A 20590-nucleotide genomic window follows, 5' to 3' on the forward strand; every position below is an offset into this window, starting at 1 on the left:
TCCTTGCGTTTTTGGGGAGTTGGACTTTTTGATAATGACTTAGATAAAGCAGTAAGAGGTTTTTTTTCTAACTGGAGTCTTTTTGTCAGCAAAGTAAAGAAAGTCCCAAATTCAACACTTCTGTTCAGAACCAGTGAGCTTCTTCAGACAATCATACCAACATTATACATCTAACATTTGCAGCTCAGGGAACTATATATAAATATCAGCGGGACAGAGGTCAGAAGGCTTTTGGAAGGTCCTCATCCTAGTAAATCCACACTGATTTCCTGCTGCTCTCTGAACCCATTCATTCTTTTGGGGACAGAATTATCCTTTTTTTTCAGAGTGGAAAAACATACCATTAGACAAATGGATTCTGTCATTCTAACTGTTACTATATAGAATATGCCTCACTTCTCAGGAAATGTTATAAAGAGTGATGCTAATATATTTAGCATCTACAAGATATCTATGCTTTTCTTCCTTTCCCTTCAGATGAGCTGAATGAAAGCACTTTCTCTGCTGTTGTTTTTAAGTGCCCAAGCATTCAGAAGACTTCACAGAAATCTTGACTCTCAAATGGCTCAACTGGCTTTTGGAGCATAGCAAATTCAAGAAGGAATTTCTTTAGTGTATAATAGAAGCTGTACAGCAAAGAAAAGTTTTAGTATCCACAGTTGTGCAATACTCATATCTCCATATAAGTACTGCTACATTTGTCAGAAGTATCCAACGTTTAAGATCAACAACCAAAATTTTCAGTACACTGTCCTCCCTTTCAGCCTTGGTATGGCCTCAAAAATTTCCTCAAAGATTCTGATTGCAATAGTGGCTGCCCTGGGATGTTCATGTTTTTCTATATTTAGACGATTGGCTGATAAATGATAAATCTCTTCCAAAAGTTCAGATTGTGGTTACAAATGAATTATTGGGGTTTATCATGAATCTTCAAAAGAGTGTTTTAGAACCATCAAAGATTCTAGTCTATTTGGGATCTTACCTCATTACACAGGAGAGTTATGTGAATTTGTATCAGAAAAGGCTTCAGAGGATTGTTAAGCCAGGGGTCTGTGCAAGACACAGTCAGGGAATAAAAAAGACCTTTATATTAGCATATTGGAAATGGAAGCTGTTTACTTGGCATGTTTACATTTCAAGACAGATTTTTCAGAATCCAGTTTTGTCTGTTCGGACAGTTCTGAGGTGAGGTCTTATCTCAATAATTAATGAGGGACTGAGAACATAGCCATACTCAGAAAGATGGTACCCATCTTGAAATGAACAGGAAAAGAAATGCTTAGTTCCCAGCACAGTCCATATATGAATTTTGGGAAATTCAAAATCATAGCAGGTTGGCTCAGCCACTCCAGTGTGCATCCTAGGGAATGTAGCATTAGCCCAGAAATATTTCATCTGATTTGCATGATATGTGGAGTAATAGGCTTATTTAACACAAGCCACAGCTGCAAATTACTTCTCTTCTACAGTAACAGGGATCTACTAGGAATAGACACAGTCTGTTCCTTGGAATTGCAGAGTTCTCTGTGCCTTCCCTTCTTTCCCCCCTCATTCTCAGAATGCTGTGAAAAGTATGAAGAGAAAAGGCAAAGCTGCATGGTTGTGGAGAAGCTTTCTTGTGGTCTTGACCCTATTAACCTAAGCAAAGCCCATGAACTCTACAGCAACTTGCTGCCAAAAAGTGATTTTTTCACTACCACTAGTAGTCCATACACCTACCTGATTACTATTATTTTAACCAGTTCCACTAGTGTGTTAATTCTAGGCAAATTGCTTTTGGTTCCAATGTGCACTAGCAACATTTTCGTCTAATTCATTTTACTGATGTCATTTGTCTGTCAAAAACAACAAGGAGTCCTGTAGCACCTTAAAGACTAACAGATATATTTGAGCATAAGCTTTCGTGGATAAAAACCTCACTTCTTCAGATGCATGGAGTGAAAGTTACAGATGTAGACATAAATATACTGACACATGAAGAGAAGGGAGTTACCTCACAAGTGGAGAACCAGTGTTGACAGGGCCAATTTGATCAGGGTAGATGTAGTCCACTCCCAACAATAGATGAGGAGGTGTCAATTCTAGGAGAGACAAAGCTGCTTCTGTAATGAGCCAGCCACTCCCAGTCCCTATTCAAACCCAAATTAACAGTGCTAAATTTGCAATGGTGTTAAATTTGCAAATGAATTTTAGTTCTGCTGTTTCTCTTTGAAGTCTGTTTCTGAAGTTTTTTTGTTCAAGTACAGCTACTTTCAAATCTGTTATAGAATGTCCAGGAAGATTGAAGTGTTCTCCCACTGGCTTTTGTGTGTTACCATTCCTGATGTCCGATTTGTGTCCATTTATTCTTTTACATAGGGACTGTCCGGCTTGGCCAATGTACATGGCAGAGGGGCATTGCTGGCACATGATGGCATATATAACATTAGTAGACATGCAGGTGAATGAGCCTCTGATGGTGTGGCTGATGTGTTTGGGTCCTCTGATGGTATCACTAGAGTAGATATGGGGACAGAGTAGGCAATGAGGTTTGCTACAGGGATTGGTTCCTGGGTTAGTGTTTCTGTGGTATGGTGTGTAGTTGCTGGTGAGTATTTGCTTCAGGTTGTGGGGGCTGTCTGTAAGCGAGAACTGGCCTGTTTCCCAAGGTCTGTGAGAGTGAGGGATCGTTTTCCAGGATAGGTTGTAGATCGTTGATAATGTGCTGGAGAGGTTTTAGCTGGGGGCTGTACATGATGGCCAGTGGTGTTCTGTTATTTTCCTTGTGGGACCTGTCCTGTAGTAGGTGATTTCTGGGTACCCATCTTGCTCTGTCAGTCTGTTTCCTCAATTCCCCAGGTGGGTATTGTAGTTTTAAGAATGCTTGATAAAGATCTTGTAGGTGTTTGTCTCTGTCTGAGGGATTGGAGCAAATTCGGTTGTATCTTACGGCTTGGCTGTAGACAATGGATCGTGTGATGTGTCCTGGATAGAAGCTGGAGGCATGTAAGTAAGTATAGTGGTCAGTAGGTTTCTGGTATAGGGTGGTGTTTATGTGACCATCACTTATTTGCACTGTAGTGTCCAGGAAGTGGATCTCTTGTGTGGACTGGTCCAGGCTGAGGTTGATGGTGGGGTGGAAATTGTTGAAATCCAGGTGGAATTCTTCAAGCGCCTCCTTCCCGTGGGTCCATATGATGAAGATGTCATCAATGTAGCGCAAGTAGAGGAGGGGTGCTAGGGGGCAAGAGCTGAGGAAGCGTTGCTCTAAGTCCGCCATAAAGATGTTGGCATACTGTGGGGCCATGCGGGTACCCATAGCAGTGCCATTGACTTGAAGGTATAAGTTGTCCCCAAATCTAAAATAGTTGTGGGTGAGGACAAAGTCACAAAGCTCAGCCACCAGGTGTGCCGTGGCCTCATCAGGGATACTGTTCTTGACAACTTGTAGTCCAGCTTGTCTGTCAATCACCTGTAGAGAGAAGAGAAGCCATTAGTATGGATTAGTGGTCTCTCAGAAATCCATTTCAAGGTAGAGAAAATTCCAGTTAGGTTAATATATATAACTCTCAGTACACATAAGCAGCAGATCTGATAAGTAAGGTACCAATTTTTACATAGTTATTTTTCTGACCATAACCACACTTCAACACATTAGGTGACTGGCATGTTGAAGTCAATAGGAGTTTTGTCCATTAACTTCAGTGTGGCCAGGGTTTTACCCATTTACTGTTGCTAACTGGGAAGTTATGTTGTTTGAGATGCCTAATAAATGTGCTATCTCTGAAACTGATTTTAAAAAATGTAAGTACAGTATTCCACAGCTCCGTCTTTATCTTGTTGTATTTCTTTGCTTCTACATTTTGACAGTTTTTAGAAGGAGCAAAATAGCATGCAACAGCCATTTACAAGGAGGGCACAAATGTACATGTTCATACAAAGGAATAAAAATAACAGACTAATACATATCTGAGATTCCTAGGAGCCACATAAGAAGATTGTCAGCAAATCACAGGCCTACACCACATGAGGAGTTTAAAATGTGGTTGTGAGGGTTGTGAGGCTGTTCAGTGTTTTATAATGCCTTCATTCTAAGGATTACTTCTCCATATTTTAGAGATAACTATTTTTCTTTTTACTGGTAGATTTACACTTACATTTACAAAGAAGCATGCAATGTTAACCTGAAACATTAATAATGAAGGATCTGAGATAACATAAGGGAGGTAGATGGGCAGCCATACCATGTGTAAAAGTGGTAAGAACTTTGAAAGGCATCAGAGAAGGAATTAAGGCAAAAGGGACAAGCTAAGTGCACTTGAGCAACTCAGTGTCATAATATGAAACTGAAAAATTAAAACTACCTTTAGCAAATAGACCGTATGTAGAAAAAAAGAAAAATTATATCCTGATTGGCAGATGTGCTGAGTCTATTGAAGTCAATGGGAACTGCAAGTGCTCATCATGTCTGAAAATTAGGCCAAGTATAGTACTTAACATAACAAACTCTATCATCCTGATCTAGCAATAGAGACATAGGAGATTTTAAAACCCAGGGCTATTAAGATGATTGGGATGGGTAGTGATAAATGTTTTTGTTGTTTTTCCTTCACATGTTGTTCCAATATGCTGCACCTGAAACCCATTTTTAATTAGTAATGCCACAAAGGAATGCATAATGGGGTATTTGGACTGGGTCATTTATTGACTGTAATCTTTAATTCCAGTTTAATTTCACCAGAAATAATAATGAAACAACACAGTGAGTAAATTTAAAGAAAACAGACTGACTATTTATTTTCAATGGTATTCTTAAGGAACGACGCAAGTTTGGCCCTTTGGGTTGGAATATTCCCTATGAATTCAACTCTGCTGACTTTACAGCCAGTGTTCAGTTTATACAGAATCACTTAGATGAATGTGACATCAAGAAAGTGAGTCATATTTATGTGAACAGTATCTATAATTGCTTCTACTTCACATAGTTCTGTTTATGTTGTGAAAAATACTTATTCTTTCTGTCATACGAATAGTGACCAAAATGTCAATTCTGAAGGACAGTCAGTCTAGTACGGACACTATTATCCACATGAAAACTGTAGCAAAAAAAAAAATTAAAATTAATTGAAAAAGCATTAAGTATTTTCTCATCAGTCACTATAGGTCAAATTCTGCAGTTCTTACTCAGCCCATATTCCCATGGACTACAATAGGAGTTCTGGTTAGAGACTTCAGAATTTGATCTTGCAATTTCAGCATTCTATCTAAAATATGACTGCCTTTGAACAACTACTGGTTAATGTTGATTCTGTTTTTAAGTATATTATATTATAGAACATAAAGAAACTATGCAGATAAACTACATGTCTATAGTTACTTGCATTTCAGTCAAATTGGTTCAGTTTGTTCATAATAAAATTAAAAATGGCCATTTAAGACTTCATCAGCTGAGTATTTCTAATATTTCCTTTGATTCATAGTATCCAACTTTTTCATCCGTAAGGCCTAACTTATTGTTTCAAAGAGAGCAAGGGCAACAGTTCAGGGTAGAATCTCTACCATGCTCTGCTCCTTTTGTGATGCTTAGGTAGTGAAACCATCCACAAATCCCCTGCAGGGATTTTCTCTAGCACAGAGGAGTCTCTCGCATGCATAGAGCCAGTGTATTTGTTTCCTACACCTCCCTCTCCACAGTCTCTTGGATAGAAAGGGGGAATAGTTAGAGCACACTGAACTCTGAGTATCCCCAATTTGTATATAGTCTCTTGGGGACTACAGAGAGCCAGTACAAATAAGAGCAATCCTCAGGCTGCTCAAATCTGTGAGGGGATTGGGGCAGAGAATCCAGGAGCTGTAATTGGTTATTATTTCTCATCTTCTCCTATTTTGCCCTCTCCTGGGGTGCTGTGGATGGCTGTGTCAGGGAGGGAAACCATCCTTTGCTGAACATTCCCTTAGGTTCTGACAAAGTCAAACTTCTATCCTGTTCTCCTTAGGCTCCCAAGGTGTAGTGCACAGAAGCAGGTAATGGAACAGCCATCTTCTGCAATGCATCAGGTGGCCAGTGAGAGAGTGGCTGAGAAACAAGGAAGAGACCGCAGCTGTTCAAAGGGCTTCCAAACCACACCATATCTGCTTTTAGGACTACAGAGGAGGTGGTGGGAGGTTTTTGGGGAGGCAAAGCCTCCATGTCATGACAGGACCAATTCTAATACTTGAGTTTAAAAATTATAGGACATGGTTCAGGGAATATATTTGAAATTTGTGATTGACCTTTATCTTCTAAACACAGTCATTCTTGAGGGTCACAATTTAGAGCCTCAGGGACTACCAGGGTCCCCCAAACCTACTGGTTGGACACCACTGCCATAGATGGATATTGATTGTAACTACAGTATTTTATTTTATTTGTATCTAGGGTATATCATGGAGCACAGTACGATACATGATTGGAGAAGTGCAATATGGAGGTCGGGTCACTGATGATTATGATAAGCGTCTTCTTAATTGTTTTGCAAGAGTAAGAGAGCTTGAAAATACAGTTCTTTGTCATTATAAAGAAAATCTGGCAACAGTATCAATATTCATTTTTACTAAAATATATAATGTGATTTGTGATTTTTGCAGTTAGATTTCATGAAGTGAATATTTAAGTCAATATTGCAATTATATTGTATGAAGAGAATCATCTAGAGTGTCAGAACTCTTGTTTCTGGTGGGTTTTTATCTCTTCAGCACTCTACTTTGTAAAAGCCTTGCCTTGTGGGTAAAGTATACAAATTATCCTTCCTAGCCCATGAGATCCTCCTCCTTGAATAGCCCTCTTAAAATAGGAGCATGCACACTTTTTAATAAAGAAAAATAATTTACCCAACTTGAACTCAACTTTTGAAGGAATCACTTTGTAATGACACAGCCTTATTTTTGTTTTAGAGTAAAATGACTGGTTTTAGCCCAACTATAATTCTAACTTCTCAAGAAGACTGAAGAAAATAAATGCAAGGTTGAAATCCCTGTATGAAATGGCAAAGTTATCCAAAGTTTTGATTTCTTTAATTAGTCTTTTCTTTATTTTGCACAGGTGTGGTTCAGTGAAAAGATGTTTGAGAGCACATTTTGTTTCTACACTGGATATAAAATCCCAGTATGCAAAACTCTGGATCAGTATCAGGAGTACATTCAGACCCTCCCTGCCATGGATAGCCCAGAAGTCTTTGGTCTTCACCCAAATGCTGACATCACGTAAGTGGGTCTCAAACATTATGACGCTGAGGATTTTTCTTTTAATTTTTGAAAACAGTCAGAGCCCTATCAAATATATTTGAGTAAAAGCATGCATTTTGCAGGGAAACTCTTGGACCTGCGTGGAGTCCACTGCCTAAGGAAGCTTTTATGGACTCTTTGAAAGCCACAGTTTTCAATTTAAAAAGATCTTTTTCAAAATACCCCCTGTGGTAATGTACATATAGACTGAGAGCAGTCTAGCAGCTTTATGGCATATCTCTGATAACAATTTTACTTATTCTTTTAAAGCAATCACTTCCTTTCAAAAACAATGAAAGTAAAGTCATAGAAGTCTTTTTTGAATTCTGCTAACATTAGCCAACCTGTGTATTGTAAAATTATTCATGTTTATATTAATATATGCATTCACTTACAGATACCATGCAATTCAACAATAAAAAGTTGGTAATGTTTGCATTCTGCTGCTCCATGCTTCCAATTCATACACCTTTTTTGCTCCTATACACATTTTTGCCAAATAATTCTTTGGGTGACACTTTCTTTACAGTATGCCTTTTGATGTAACAGTAACCTTTGTTACCATCTCTCTTGTATATTTCCATAATTCCATTATTTAAAAGTGGCTTTTTGGCATCACTTAGTACCCACTCAGTTTTAATTTTTGTCTTTCACTTATTCCCTTTTTGATTCACAAACAATATATGCAACAGCTTGATTTTTATTTTCTTCAACTAATATCATATGATCTCTAACAAGATATAATGAATCATCATTTTCCCTGCAGTTCCTATAATTCTGTCATGAATTATGTCATTTGCAAGATATTCATACTCATTGTTTCTAGGGCTGTTATAAACTGCTCAAATGTTTCATTTGCATTTTTTAAGAAGTGTTAAACACCTGGTATTCAAATGTGATATAGTTCTATGAACCCAATATTGTCTAGAATTTTTGTTCAGGGCATGGTTTTGCACATTTCTTTATCCTCAGTTTTAAGGTGCAGATTCTTAGCAGATTCTTTGTGCAGTCACTGAAGGCACAAATATGCACTATTGTGATTTTTATATGGTCCCATCACCACAGTATATCACAGTGCCAATATCACAGGAATCCTAGGAGAATGGCACACCACCTTAGAGTCCACTGATCCAGGTACATCTATAGAAGGAAAGGAGCTGGAAGAGAAGCAGCTATCTTCCTCTTCCATTCCTGCTCCAATGCATTCAGACCCCCTACAACTGGATAAATGGTCCACCAAGATGAGTTGTGATTTACTCCAATCCAGAGCTGAAATAAGTCCTGGGGAGAACTACTTTGGATTTGTAATGGGGGAGTTAAAGAGAACTCACTCAGAAAATGAGCGTTGACTCTGGCGCTGCTAGAGGGATTCCTAGAGAGACCTAAGCTGCATATAGCTCTGTTCTGGAATCTTTCACTTCTCCCCAGCACTGGTTTTTATCCTCCTCTTGGTGCATCTTTTTCTTAGAGACTCCAACTAGCAGAGTGAGTGAGCATCAGCCTCTGGTGACTTACCTTGTAAAATTTGGTATATAAAGATGGATAAGGTGATGCTGTGGACCAATCTGATATTTTTCTTCAAGGTGAAGTTGGAGTTCCATCTTAATGAGTTTATTACTTGGCCTGCATTCGTTCTATGCCAGCATGCCCTTCTCCATAATAAAAAGGTCTTTGGGGCTCTCTTTGGGGCAGATTAGAGTCTTTAGAAAGTCCACCCAATTTTTTGTTTCTTATGACACCGATTTGTTGGGCAGTCCCAGCACTGCCCAGCAAATCGGTGTCATAAGAAACAATGGGAGATGTCAAAATAGATGTCAAAATGCATCTCCAATTATTATAACCTGGTCAGCATGAAATAGGGAATGGCCAGTTTAAGGCTTACTCAATCAGAGGCAAGGCTGTCACTAATACTGCATGTCCTAGGGATGTCTCCATTGCAGCAACTGTACAACAGCAATATGGTCCTTTCCTACTAGGAGGCTGTCCTGATTAGTGATGGACAATCTTGGTGTTGCCAGTGTTTGGGAGACACCCATGTGCTGGCCAAGTATAAGATCCATTCCTCACCAACTTCCATGGGACATGAATTGGTACTGCAGGAGTTTAGATATTCAAATGATTTTGTAGTGTCAGATCAGCCAGAATTTTCATTATGTACTGCTTCTACCTTTCCGCATCAAGATCTTCTGGGTCAACCTCCTTCTACCCTGATGTCGACCATTCAGGGTGAACAGTTATCACCCACCCACCCACACCCGGAATTTGATGACAATGAATCTTCTGATTTATAGATCTCAATTCAGGGTTCTCCTGTCTGTTAGGCAAGAAAGCATTCTCCTACCTATTCTGAGAGAATGGAGGACAGATGACATTGTCTCCCATCTACCTGGGGTGACCAACAGTGGATGCCTCCTCCTTTGCCTTATGGGCCACCCTAGTGGTCTTATTGGGACCCCTATGCACCACCAAAAAACCTAAGAGTGCCAAGTCACTCTCACAGGATGCATAGGCAGACCCATTCCTCTGAGCCCTCACTCCCAGTTCGCCAACAAGAGCCAGTGGAGGAGATCTTTGAGAAGCAGGAGGCAAGGGGTGACAGGGAAGTAATAACTCACCCAAGTATTTCCTTGTCATTACCAGGTGAGTCTGTAGTGCCATCACCACCTTCCATAGCAGATGACTTTAGACAATCCCAGGAGCTGATGAAATGTATCACAGATACACTTCAAGTCCCTCTAGAAGAGATCCAGGGCTCTCATCATAAGCTCCTGGACATTTTACATACTTTAGCTCTGCACATGTGGTGCTCCCTGTGAATTAGGTTTTACTAGAGCCTGTTAGGTCCACCAGTTTTGATGGCTTGATTGAGAGCCCGAACCATCCACTCCATAGGAATCTACTGCTGCACTATCCTCCCTCCTTCCTTCCTTTGGATACTATCGTTCCCATTTCCAACCTCCATGGGAGAGAATACAATCTGACAAACATGGTTTGGAGGTCATAACATCTGGTTATTCCATCCTTGTCACTGCCATTCTCCCCCACCCCATCCCTTTTTAGGGACCCTTCGCACAATCGGTTGCTTTTTTCCACATTTACGGATCATAGAACCAGTTTCAGTTCAGCAGAGGGGTCAGGGTTTCTATTCCAAGTACTTTCTGGTCCTCAAAAAGACTGGAGATGGAGACCAGTATTAGAACTCAGACATCTAAACAACTGCATGAAACAGCAGAAATTCAGGATGATGACCCTTGCAGCTATAATTCCCTCCCTAGTTTCCAGGGATTGGTTTATGACTCTTGACCTGCAGGACGTGTATTTTCATGTCACAATTCATACCTCTCACAAGAGACATCTTCATTTTACAGTTAACCGTGATCACTTCAAGTGTCGTATGCTTTGTTTTGGTCTCTGCTCTGCACCAAAGGTATTCTCAAAGATCATGGTGGTTGTTGCTGCCTACCTACGTCAACTCATGATTGTCTTCCTTTATCTCTGTGATTGGTTTCTCAGGGATCAGTCTTACCAAGAGGTCCTATTGGCAGTACAAATGACCTGGTCTCTGTTCCACAGTTTAGGCCTCCGACTCAATGTTAAAAAGTTAAGTTTGACAGCAGTATAGCAGTATTTCACAGGAGCTTCTCTGGATGCTGTGACAATCAGGCATTACCTTGCTACGGACAGGTTCATATCCTTAAAAAAAAATCTCATTTCAAAGAATCAGATAAGTTCTCAAACCTTGACAAGAATTTGTCTTCAACTATTCGGTCATATGGCAGCTTGTACCTTCATAACCCAACATACAAGTTATACCTTCAGTGCTTCCAGGGATGGCTCAGGACAGGTTGTGTACAGAACAAACACAGTCTGGACAAACAGGTGTCCTTGTTGGGTTCTGGAGTCACTCAGTTGGTGGAAGGACCTCTCCAAGGTTTGTATGGGAGTCCCTTTTGTTCAGGCTCCTCCTACCATCATTATAACATCAAATTCATCCCTCTTGGGATGGGGGCTGAGGGCTGATGAATCTTTTTCCACAGATTAGAAAGCCTACTCCAATATTGGACTTAAAACTTGTCCTTAATTGCCTGAAGAAACATCCTTTCAAACCATTAGCTACATGTTTGTTGCTGCACCTATCCAGGAAAACAGCTTTCTTGGTGGCCATCACTTCTGCCTGGTGGATCAGAGAAATGGGGGCTTTAATGACATATCCCCCTTTTTACAAAATTCTTCAAAAAAAAGATCACATTACAACCACATCCTAAGTTTCTACTTAAAGTGTCTTCGGAATTTCATGTTAACTAGACTGTCATCTCCTAGTTTTTTCCTGAAACCACATGAGACTAAGCAGAGAAATGCCCTCCATACCTTGGATATTAGAAAGGCAGTGGCCATTTATCTGTACAGAACCAACCCGTTCCAAAAGTCTCTCAAACTGTTTCAGTTGTGAACAGATCCAAAGCATCCACAGTCTCCACCCAAAGACCTTGGTGGTGGATCTCTGGGTATATTATTTCATGTTATGACTCTGTCAACATTCAACCTCCTTCTAGAGTGTTATCTCATTGGTCTCAATCTACTTTTATGGCATTATTTAAGATGCTCCAGTTGCTGAAATTTTCAGAGCTGCAACCTGGACTCCAATACATATTTTTTCCAAGCATTATGCTTTGATTCATGCCTCTAGATCAGAGGCAGCAGTTGGCAATGCAGTTCTGTCATCAGTGTTAGACTCTCCCTTTCAGCTTCCTCCTCCCTGTGTGGATACTGCTTGGGAGTCATCTAAAGTGAAGCAGCCATACCTTATTTGAAGAAGGAAAGATTGTTCAGTAACTGGAGTTCTACGAGATGTGTTTCCCTGTGTATGCTGCACTACTGGCCTTCCTTCCCCTCTGCTTCAGAGTTTCCTCTGCAGGATTTTGCATTAGAGAAGGAACTGAGGTCGGTTCACCAGTGCAGCCCTATATAGCCTCAGTACAGTACATGAGGATGTTTAAGGCGCATGCGCAGGCCAAACAGGCACCACTACAAAAAATCTCCGATCAAAGACGCATGGAGCTGTCGATCAATGGTGCATGGGAGCACATACACACCTGAAGTGCAGCACCTGTGGGGGACATGTCTCTAATAATTCCAGTTTCTGCACAATGTGAGTAACCTCTCCTTTTGTTTTGATTTGGGGATGGGACATATTTTTATATTTTTTTAATTTTTATATTTGCAATGTATTATATTTTTAAAATATTTTTGAATTGACATCATCAGAGCTTCATCTTCCATGCATGTAAAGGAACTGACTGCAATGTTGGGATAGTGGTACTTATAACCTGTTAGGAATGACATATGACGTCCTGACTCATACGCTAACCTTGTACCACTACCCTTAGGAGTCAGAATTCTTTAAAAACTTGCACTAAGAATCTAAGACACAAAAGTAAGTATTTCTGTCTAAATGATATCTTTAGAAAAGCAGAATAACAAGTAATTTCTCCTAGTTTTTCTGATTTATAGACTTTTTAAATTTTATTCACAAACTGTTTATGCTGAACTGCTATAGCTATTTTCTCCAATGTTATAATTTCTAAAAAAGCTTAGCTGCTTTGAGAGTTCACATACATCCATCTTTCAGCACAATCTTTAGTTTTATTTCTTATATAACTATATATGAGACAAACTAGTGGATGGAGATGGGTGTCATCTGAAGGTGGATAGGCAAAGCTGACATGTAAAGTTATGCTCCGAGTCAGTATACACGTTCATGTGTATTTGACTTGGAGGATAGGCAATGGGAGCCCTGCAACACCAGGACAGACTCCTCTTGGTAATAAACTGGTTTTATTCAGACTTTCTCTTGTACATCCTTATGACTACGTAGCAGTATAACAAAAGTACTTGTGTGACTGTACTGGTGTTGTAGGGCTGGCATTGACTACCTTCTTTTTGGATCAAATATAGCATATATTTATTCACTTCTTTATATTGTCTCAAAGCATAACCTTACACTAGCACTGCACATGCTGTATCTATTCTGTAGATAAGGGATTTTAATCTCCAGTGTTGTAAATCCAGAAATTTTTACCATCAATCCTGTAGTGCCTTGTAAAAGAATGGATTTACTATTTAATAAGGGCCTTTACATCTAGCCTTGTGTAATGGGGACAGTATGCATAGCTCTTCCCCACCTCACTCCCCAAGAAGCAGCCTGTTAAGGTTTCTTCCCCACTCTGAACTCTGGGGTACAGATGTGAGGACCTGCATGAAAGACCCCTAAACTTATTTTTACCAGCTTAGGTTAAAAACTTTTCCAAGGCACAAGGTATGCTGCAGGGAAAAGGACCACGTGGAGTTCCTCTTCCCCCAGCTATCCCCCCAAGCCCTTACACTCCCTTTCCTGGGGAGGCTTGAGAATAAACAAGTTGAGCACAGACCAGCTTGCGCTTCTTAAGACCCTAAGAACCCAATCAGATTTTTTAAAAAACAGAACTTTATTAGAAGAACAAAACAAAGATAAAATAAACACTCTGTAAAATTAGAATGGAAGATAATCTCACAGGCAGTCAGATTTAAAACATTTCTCTAGGCAAAACCTTAAGTTACAAAAAGACACAAAAACAGGAATACACATTCCCTCCAGCACAGCGAATTTACAAGCCAAAACAAAGAAAACCTAATGCATTTTTTAGCTAGATTACTTATTAACTTTACAGGAGTTGAAGGGCTTGCATCCTTAATCTGTTCCCGGCAAAGGTATTACACAAACAAAAGCCTTCCCCCCCAAATTTAAAAGTATCTTGTCCCCTTATTGGTCATTTTGGGTCAGGTGCCAGCGAGGTTTTCTTAGCTTCTTAACCCTTTACAGGTGAAAGGATTTGCCTCTGGCCAGGAGGGATTTTATAGCACTGTATACAAAAAGGTGGTTACCCTTCCCTTTATATTTATAACACAGCCCAATGACAGTAATTCTTGGCCACAAATCCTTCCCTTCTTCAAGCCAGCACATTGAGGGAGAAGATTCAAGGCTTTGCTCTCTCCTTACCCTCTTGTTAACAGAGTGGAATAATATCCCTGTGGAACCTGCTCTTCCTCCTATTCCTTAATTAGAAATCTGAGGTCACACAAAGGTCCCCTACCCTACTGCATGCTCAGTATGCTCAGCACTGGAAAACAATCTCTACCCTGAGGAGTTCACAATCTAGTTGATAACCTAATAGGTGTTTTCCATTTTCTACTTCTATGATTCTACAGAGCATAAAGTTTAGCTGTAAAGAAGCTATGTAATTTATGAAATATTCTTAATGATTTAATATTCCTCTCAGATATCAGAGTAACACCGCAGCCAGTGTACTTAACACCATCACTAATATTCAACCTAAGGAAAGTGGAGGTGGAGCTGGAGAAACTCGTGAAGCCATTGTATACCGATTAGCTGAAGATATGCTGGGCAAACTGCCTCCTGATTATATACCCCATGAGGTAAACTAGTCTGGTTTTTTTTTTATTTCTTCTCCAAGTGATTGCAAATGTGCATTCCATTCTTGGGTGTGCACATGCCCTGCACATCGTCGCTGGAAATTTTTCTCTTAGTGGTACCTGTCTGAGTGGTTCAAGTGCCCTCTGCCATGGGTGGCGAGTTCTATGGGCCTGTGGTGCCTGGGCACCAGGAATATTCCTGACCCGGGGCCCGGCTCCAGCAATGTCTGAGGCCAGGTCTCTCCCTCGGCCCCGTCTTCTGTCCCACGTGTCCCCCGGGCCATTTAAAACAGCCCGGGGCCCTCACTCACCACCAGCAGCGCAGCAGAGCTGAGCTGTGTCCTGCCTGCTCGCTCCACGTGGCTACCGGCCCCGCCCCGCAGCCCCTGGGTGGGGTGGGTCTGTGCCTCGCCCTCAAGTACCCCTGAAGCCAATAGGAAGCTGCGGGGGCGGTGCCTGGGGGTAGCAGCACATGGAGACTCCCAGCTCGCCCTGCCTAGGAGCCCCAAGTAAGTGTCGCACCCCCCCACCTCTGCACCCAAACTCTGTTCCAGAGCCTGCACCCCTCACCCCCTCCTACACCCCCACCCCTTGCCCAAGCCCAGAGCCTACACCCAAACTCCATCCCAGAGTCTACACCCCCCACCCCCTCCTACACCCTCAGAGCCTGCACCCAGCACCCAAACTCCATCCCAGAGCCTGCACCCCAGACCCCCTCCCCCACCAAAACTCCATCCCAGAGACCAACCTCTCACCCGTCCTTCACCCCAAACCCCTGCCCCAGCCCAGGGCCTGCTCCCCAGACCTCCTCCCCCACTCAAACTCCATCCCAGAGCCTGCACCCCCACCTCCTTACCACACACCCTCTCCTGCCCCCAAACTCCTTCCCAGATCCTGCACCCCAGCCCTCCGCACTCTCTCCCAGAACCTGCACCCAAACTCCCTCCCAGAGCCTGCACCCCTGACCCCCTCCTGCATCCCCAGAGCCTTCACCGAGCACCCAAACTCTCACCCGTCCTGCACCCCAATCCCATGCCCCAGCCCAGGGCCTGCACCCCAGACCTCTTCCCCCCACCCAAACTCCCTCCCAGAGCCTTAGGCAGGTGGGGGGCGGACTTTTGGGGGGGCGGGTTCTAAGCACCACCAGAATTTCTACAAACCTGCCACCCCTGCCCTCTGCTGCTGCATGCTGCTGGTGCTGATGTAAAGGGCCCAACCAATCCCGAACCTTCTCAGTTCCTTCATATCACCTGTGACAGTCACTGGAACTGCTCTTCTTGCTTTTGCAAGTGCTCTCAGTGGACTGTGTTCTCCTGTATTTTATTGTAAATAGTTTAGTGTTTGTTTAATTAGTTTAGTTTTTACCCCATCTGAGGATTTCGGTTGATTCCTGGTGCCAAAGGATGCCTTAGTTACCAGGCTTTAAGCCCTGCATTAAGGCTATGTCGAGGAGTGACCTGCACTCAAGTTGCTTGAAGTGCCTCAAGGAAACTCATACTGGGGGAGTGTTGCCAAAGTTGTAGGGACTTTAAGCCGTACACAAAGAGAGACTGTGAAGCCAGGTTAAAGTTTCTACTCATGGAGGTTGCCTTGAGCCCCCCATTTGAGCCAGGTTGGTCAGATTCGGCACCAAGTGCCTCCTATCATGTTTGAGTCCCAGCACTGCTCACCATCCCCAGTGCCTAATAAGAGGCATAAAAAGCAGACTGACAAAAGGGGGAGATTCCTGGCACTGAAGCTAGGCACGGGGACAGGAGTAGATTGTGGTGGTAAAGCACTCCTCTGCTTTGGTACCACCAAAGATGGCACCATTGACTCCAGTGCCTAGGCACGTTCCATTGAGTCTGGAACCAGAAGGAGCTCCTTCCACCTCTGTGGCATCACACCATACTGACACTGTCTCGGTACTGACCATGCTGGAAGTGTTTGAGGCTGCCAGGAACCTCCTGGCTCTGTTAGTGCCTGTATTGCTGGCAGTACAAGAGTCGACGCTATTAGTGCCAGTGCACACAGGAGAACCAGCAGAATCACTACAGCACTCAGAACCATGCCAGCCTCACGTACTCCTGATGGCTCATTCTTCGGTACCATCAAAGGGAAAATCTGTAACGCCTGCTTTCTCTGCAGGCCTCTCTACCAGTCACCAGCACCATCTGGAATGGTGCCTCCAGGGCCAGCGGAAAGAGAATCATTGTCTTCCAAGTCAGAGGTCAGATCCTACATTTCCTGTTCTCAGAGCCACTCTCACTACCACTCCTCCAGAAGTTTCTACCCTTCAATGGATCTGGTCAAAGGAGTACCATCAAGCGGTTGGCCAGGAGGTCATTGGGTGCCTATGCCCTATCCAGTGGCCTTTTGGAATTCAGGGGGCTTTGAGCCTATTTCCAGATCCTATTCCAAGAACTCCTATTTAGTGGCATTGGAATGGCGTGCACACCTACCCACCAGGTAGCAACTGTCCCCGACTTTGGTACCGAGCCAAGTACTGGACAGCAAGAGCCAGCTCAACAGGACCGTGAAGATCAAGAAAGGGAGAAAGGGCATCCACAGGCAGTACTGGCCTCCTCCTCCTCTTCCCTTAAAGAAGCAGTCTCGGGGTGGGGTTGGGGGGAACATGTTGCCTCCCCCACATGACTATAAGATGCACCAGGAATTGTTAGAGGGTTTCCTTAAGGATATACATACAGGCGGAGGAAGTAAAAGAATCCTCTAATTTCCTGGTTGATATTTTAGCCACTGCAGGTCCTTCAAGAGTGGCCACGCCTTTCAATGAGACCATTATGGACTCAGTTAAGGTCTATGGCAGACTCCTGCATCCCTTTCCCCAACTTCAAAAAGGGCCGAGCACAAGTATTATGCACCTGCTCAAAGTTATGAGTTCCTTTACTCTCATCCCTGTACACCTTTCCCTCTTTCCCCCGGTAGTGTCTGCTACCAATGAGAGAGAAAAAGCCTGGGGCATCTGGGCACAACCCTAAAATCAAAAGATTCAAAAAAGTTAGGCATGTTTGATAGGAAAGTTTGTTCTGTTGTGGGATTCCAGCTCAGGATTGCAAACCAGCATGCACTTTTGGGCTGGTATGACTCTAACATATGGAACTCCATGCTAAAATTTAAAAACAAGCCCCGAGAGGATGCTAGGCAGGAGTTCTCCTCACTAGTGGATGACGGAAAGTCAGTGGAAAGGGCCTCGCTATAAGCTTCTGTGGATGTGGTTGGCTCAGCAGCCAGGCTTATGGCTTTCTCAGTGGCCATGCATAGGAGCTCCTGGTTACAGTCCTCTGGGCTCCTGCCGGAGGTCCAACAGACTGGGCAGGACCATCACTTGGAGGGATCCTTGCTCCTTTTGGAGCAGACTGATGCTAAGCTCCATGGGATAAAGGCTTTGAGGGCAATATTAAAGTCCCTTGGGTGCACATCCCAGTCCCTTCCAGGAAGCAATTCAGGTCTCAGCAACCCCTTCAGTATTCTGCTCCAGCTGTGCAACAGGATCTGCAGAAAAAGAAGAGTAGAGGTTATAGGCATAGACTACCTCCTCCTTCTACTTCTGCATCAATGCCTGCCCCTCCTAGACATCCAGTTTGTTCCAAGCAGGCATTTTGATGGAACACTCAGAGATGCTGTACCAGTTCCCAGGATGCCAGACCCCATTCTTCTTTTGTCTGTAAACCACCTTTCCCATTTCCTCAGTGCTTGGTCCCATATGACCATGGATTGTTGGGGGTTAAGCACTGTGGAAGTGGGATAGATCTTCCAGTTTATTTCTATCCCTCCTTCCCAGTCCCTCTTCAGGGACACCTCACACAAAGAATTTCAGGTCCAGAAGGTTCAAACTCTCCTTCAGGTTGAAGACATAGAGGAGTTTCCACAGAATTTAAGAGGGAAGGGTTGCTACTTCCATTATTTCCTAATCCTGAAAGCCAAGGGATCCCTCAGATCTATTTTAGACCTGTGTTGGCTCAACAACTATCTCAAAAAGATAAAGTTTTGCATGGTCACCCTGGCATCCCTTATTCCCTCTCTGGATCCTGTTGACTGATATGCCACCCTTGATTGAAGAGATGCATACTTTCAAGTATCAATATACCATGGGCAAAGAAAGTTTCTAATATTCATAGAGAAACACTGGCATTACCAGTTCTTGATGCTTCCATTCAGCCTGTCAGCAGCACTCGGGTGTTCACAAAACGTATGGCTGTGGTATCGGCATTCCTCAGGAGACTAGGAGTACAGGTCTACCATTACCTGGATGACTGTCTAGTCACGGGTCAATCCAAACCCAAGGTTATATCCAGCATGGCACTGTTACCACATATCTCCAATTACAAGCGCAGGATGTCAAGCCAGCTAAAGTGGAGCACCCACAGGGACAGCCATCTTGAAGAACCTCAGTTACTGCACAAGGTGAATAACCTTCTCTTCAGTCATGGCTTCAGCTATTGGACTGCATGAACCCATGTGCTTCACTGTCTTTGCTTACTTTCACTGTCACAAATGTTCCCCTTCCTCAAATTTCACCAGGGCCTTTTTGCCTAACTTCCTGCTTTGCAGATCTAAGAAACCATATCTTGATGCTAACTCAGCCATCTAAGGAGCTGTTACAAGATCCTTGATTATTTCTTGTCAGAATCTGAATCTCTTAGAAAAAGATGGAGTCAATAAGAATATTTACTGACTTCCCTTGTGTCCCCCTTCCTCCTCCTAAAAATCCCACTGGGTTGTGTTCCCACAATCCCAAATCACAGGCCTATCATTTATTTTTCTCAGTACTAAAAAAGCATTAAACTACCGTATACAACAATACTTGCAAAACTTCAAAATGTAATTGACTTGTTTTCTCTACACTTCCTATATTTTAGGTGAAAGCCCGTTTAATAAAGATGGGACACCTTAATTCTATTAATATTTTTCTTCGTCAAGAAATTGACCGAATGCAAAAGGTTATTACAATACTCCGAAACAGTCTGAATGATCTTAAGTTAGCCATAGAAGGAACCATTATTATGAGTGAGGTGAGTACATGCGTCTTTCTCATAAAAAAGTACTCATTTTATAACTAACACATTTCAGCTGTTACAGGTAATTCATTTATTATTATTTTCACTTTTTCAGAATTTGAGAGATGCACTTGATAATATGTATGATGCTCGAATTCCTCAACTGTGGAAAAGGGTATCTTGGGATTCTTCAACACTTGGATTCTGGTTTACTGAACTCCTGGAAAGAAATACTCAGTTCCATACCTGGATATTTGAAGGGAGACCAAATGTGTTTTGGATGACTGGGTTCTTTAATCCACAAGGTATGTACTGTCAGGATTTTGCTCATGTTTATAGTACAGTGTATTATGTTTAATCACAATTTGATGCATTTCACTACATATGTAATTGAATGTAGTAGATGAAAAATGATGAAATAATGAGTAGTTGTTTTCTTCAATTCAGGAGTCTGGGTTATGGACCTAATGTAACAAAAATTGATAACATAGCTTCCAAAGAAAATATATTTTTATTTCCTGGTTTCCTTATGACTTGTAACGTTTCATCTAATTTTAAACTGCAAGTTGCAAGTACTGGAGAGTTGCATTCTGCCGCAACAGGTAATTTAGCAACTGCACAGTAGCAAAAACAGATATGAGTACATTGTGAGGGAACCAGTTTTGTACATCATAGAGAGATGTTATTTGTTGGCTTGTTTTGTTAATCTAGATCAGATTGGTTCATTATAGGTAGGAGGTGGAACCCTCTCTCTCTCATTCTAAGCTACCACTCTTACAATGTAAACTCTTTGAGTCAGGTAATATATTTTACTCTCTGATTTGTAAAGTGCCACATACATTTGCAATATTACATAAATAAACAGTAGTAATGAAAACCTA

The 20590-nt window shown here is 42.2% G+C and overlaps 1 protein-coding gene across 1 annotated transcript in view; it reads left to right on the forward strand.

Moving 5' to 3' along the window:
- Positions 1-20590, forward strand: part of DNAH8 (dynein axonemal heavy chain 8) — a 577557-nt gene that overhangs the window by 546173 nt on the left and 10794 nt on the right. The window contains exons 85-90 of the mRNA XM_074949111.1: positions 4797-4913; positions 6398-6499; positions 7061-7221; positions 14559-14715; positions 19572-19724; positions 19825-20014. Of these exons, the coding sequence (XP_074805212.1) occupies positions 4797-4913; positions 6398-6499; positions 7061-7221; positions 14559-14715; positions 19572-19724; positions 19825-20014 (880 nt within the window). The remainder of the gene's footprint in view (positions 1-4796; positions 4914-6397; positions 6500-7060; positions 7222-14558; positions 14716-19571; positions 19725-19824; positions 20015-20590) is intronic.

This window comes from Natator depressus, chromosome 3 (assembly GCF_965152275.1).
Source record: "Natator depressus isolate rNatDep1 chromosome 3, rNatDep2.hap1, whole genome shotgun sequence".
NCBI lineage: Eukaryota > Metazoa > Chordata > Testudines > Cheloniidae > Natator > Natator depressus.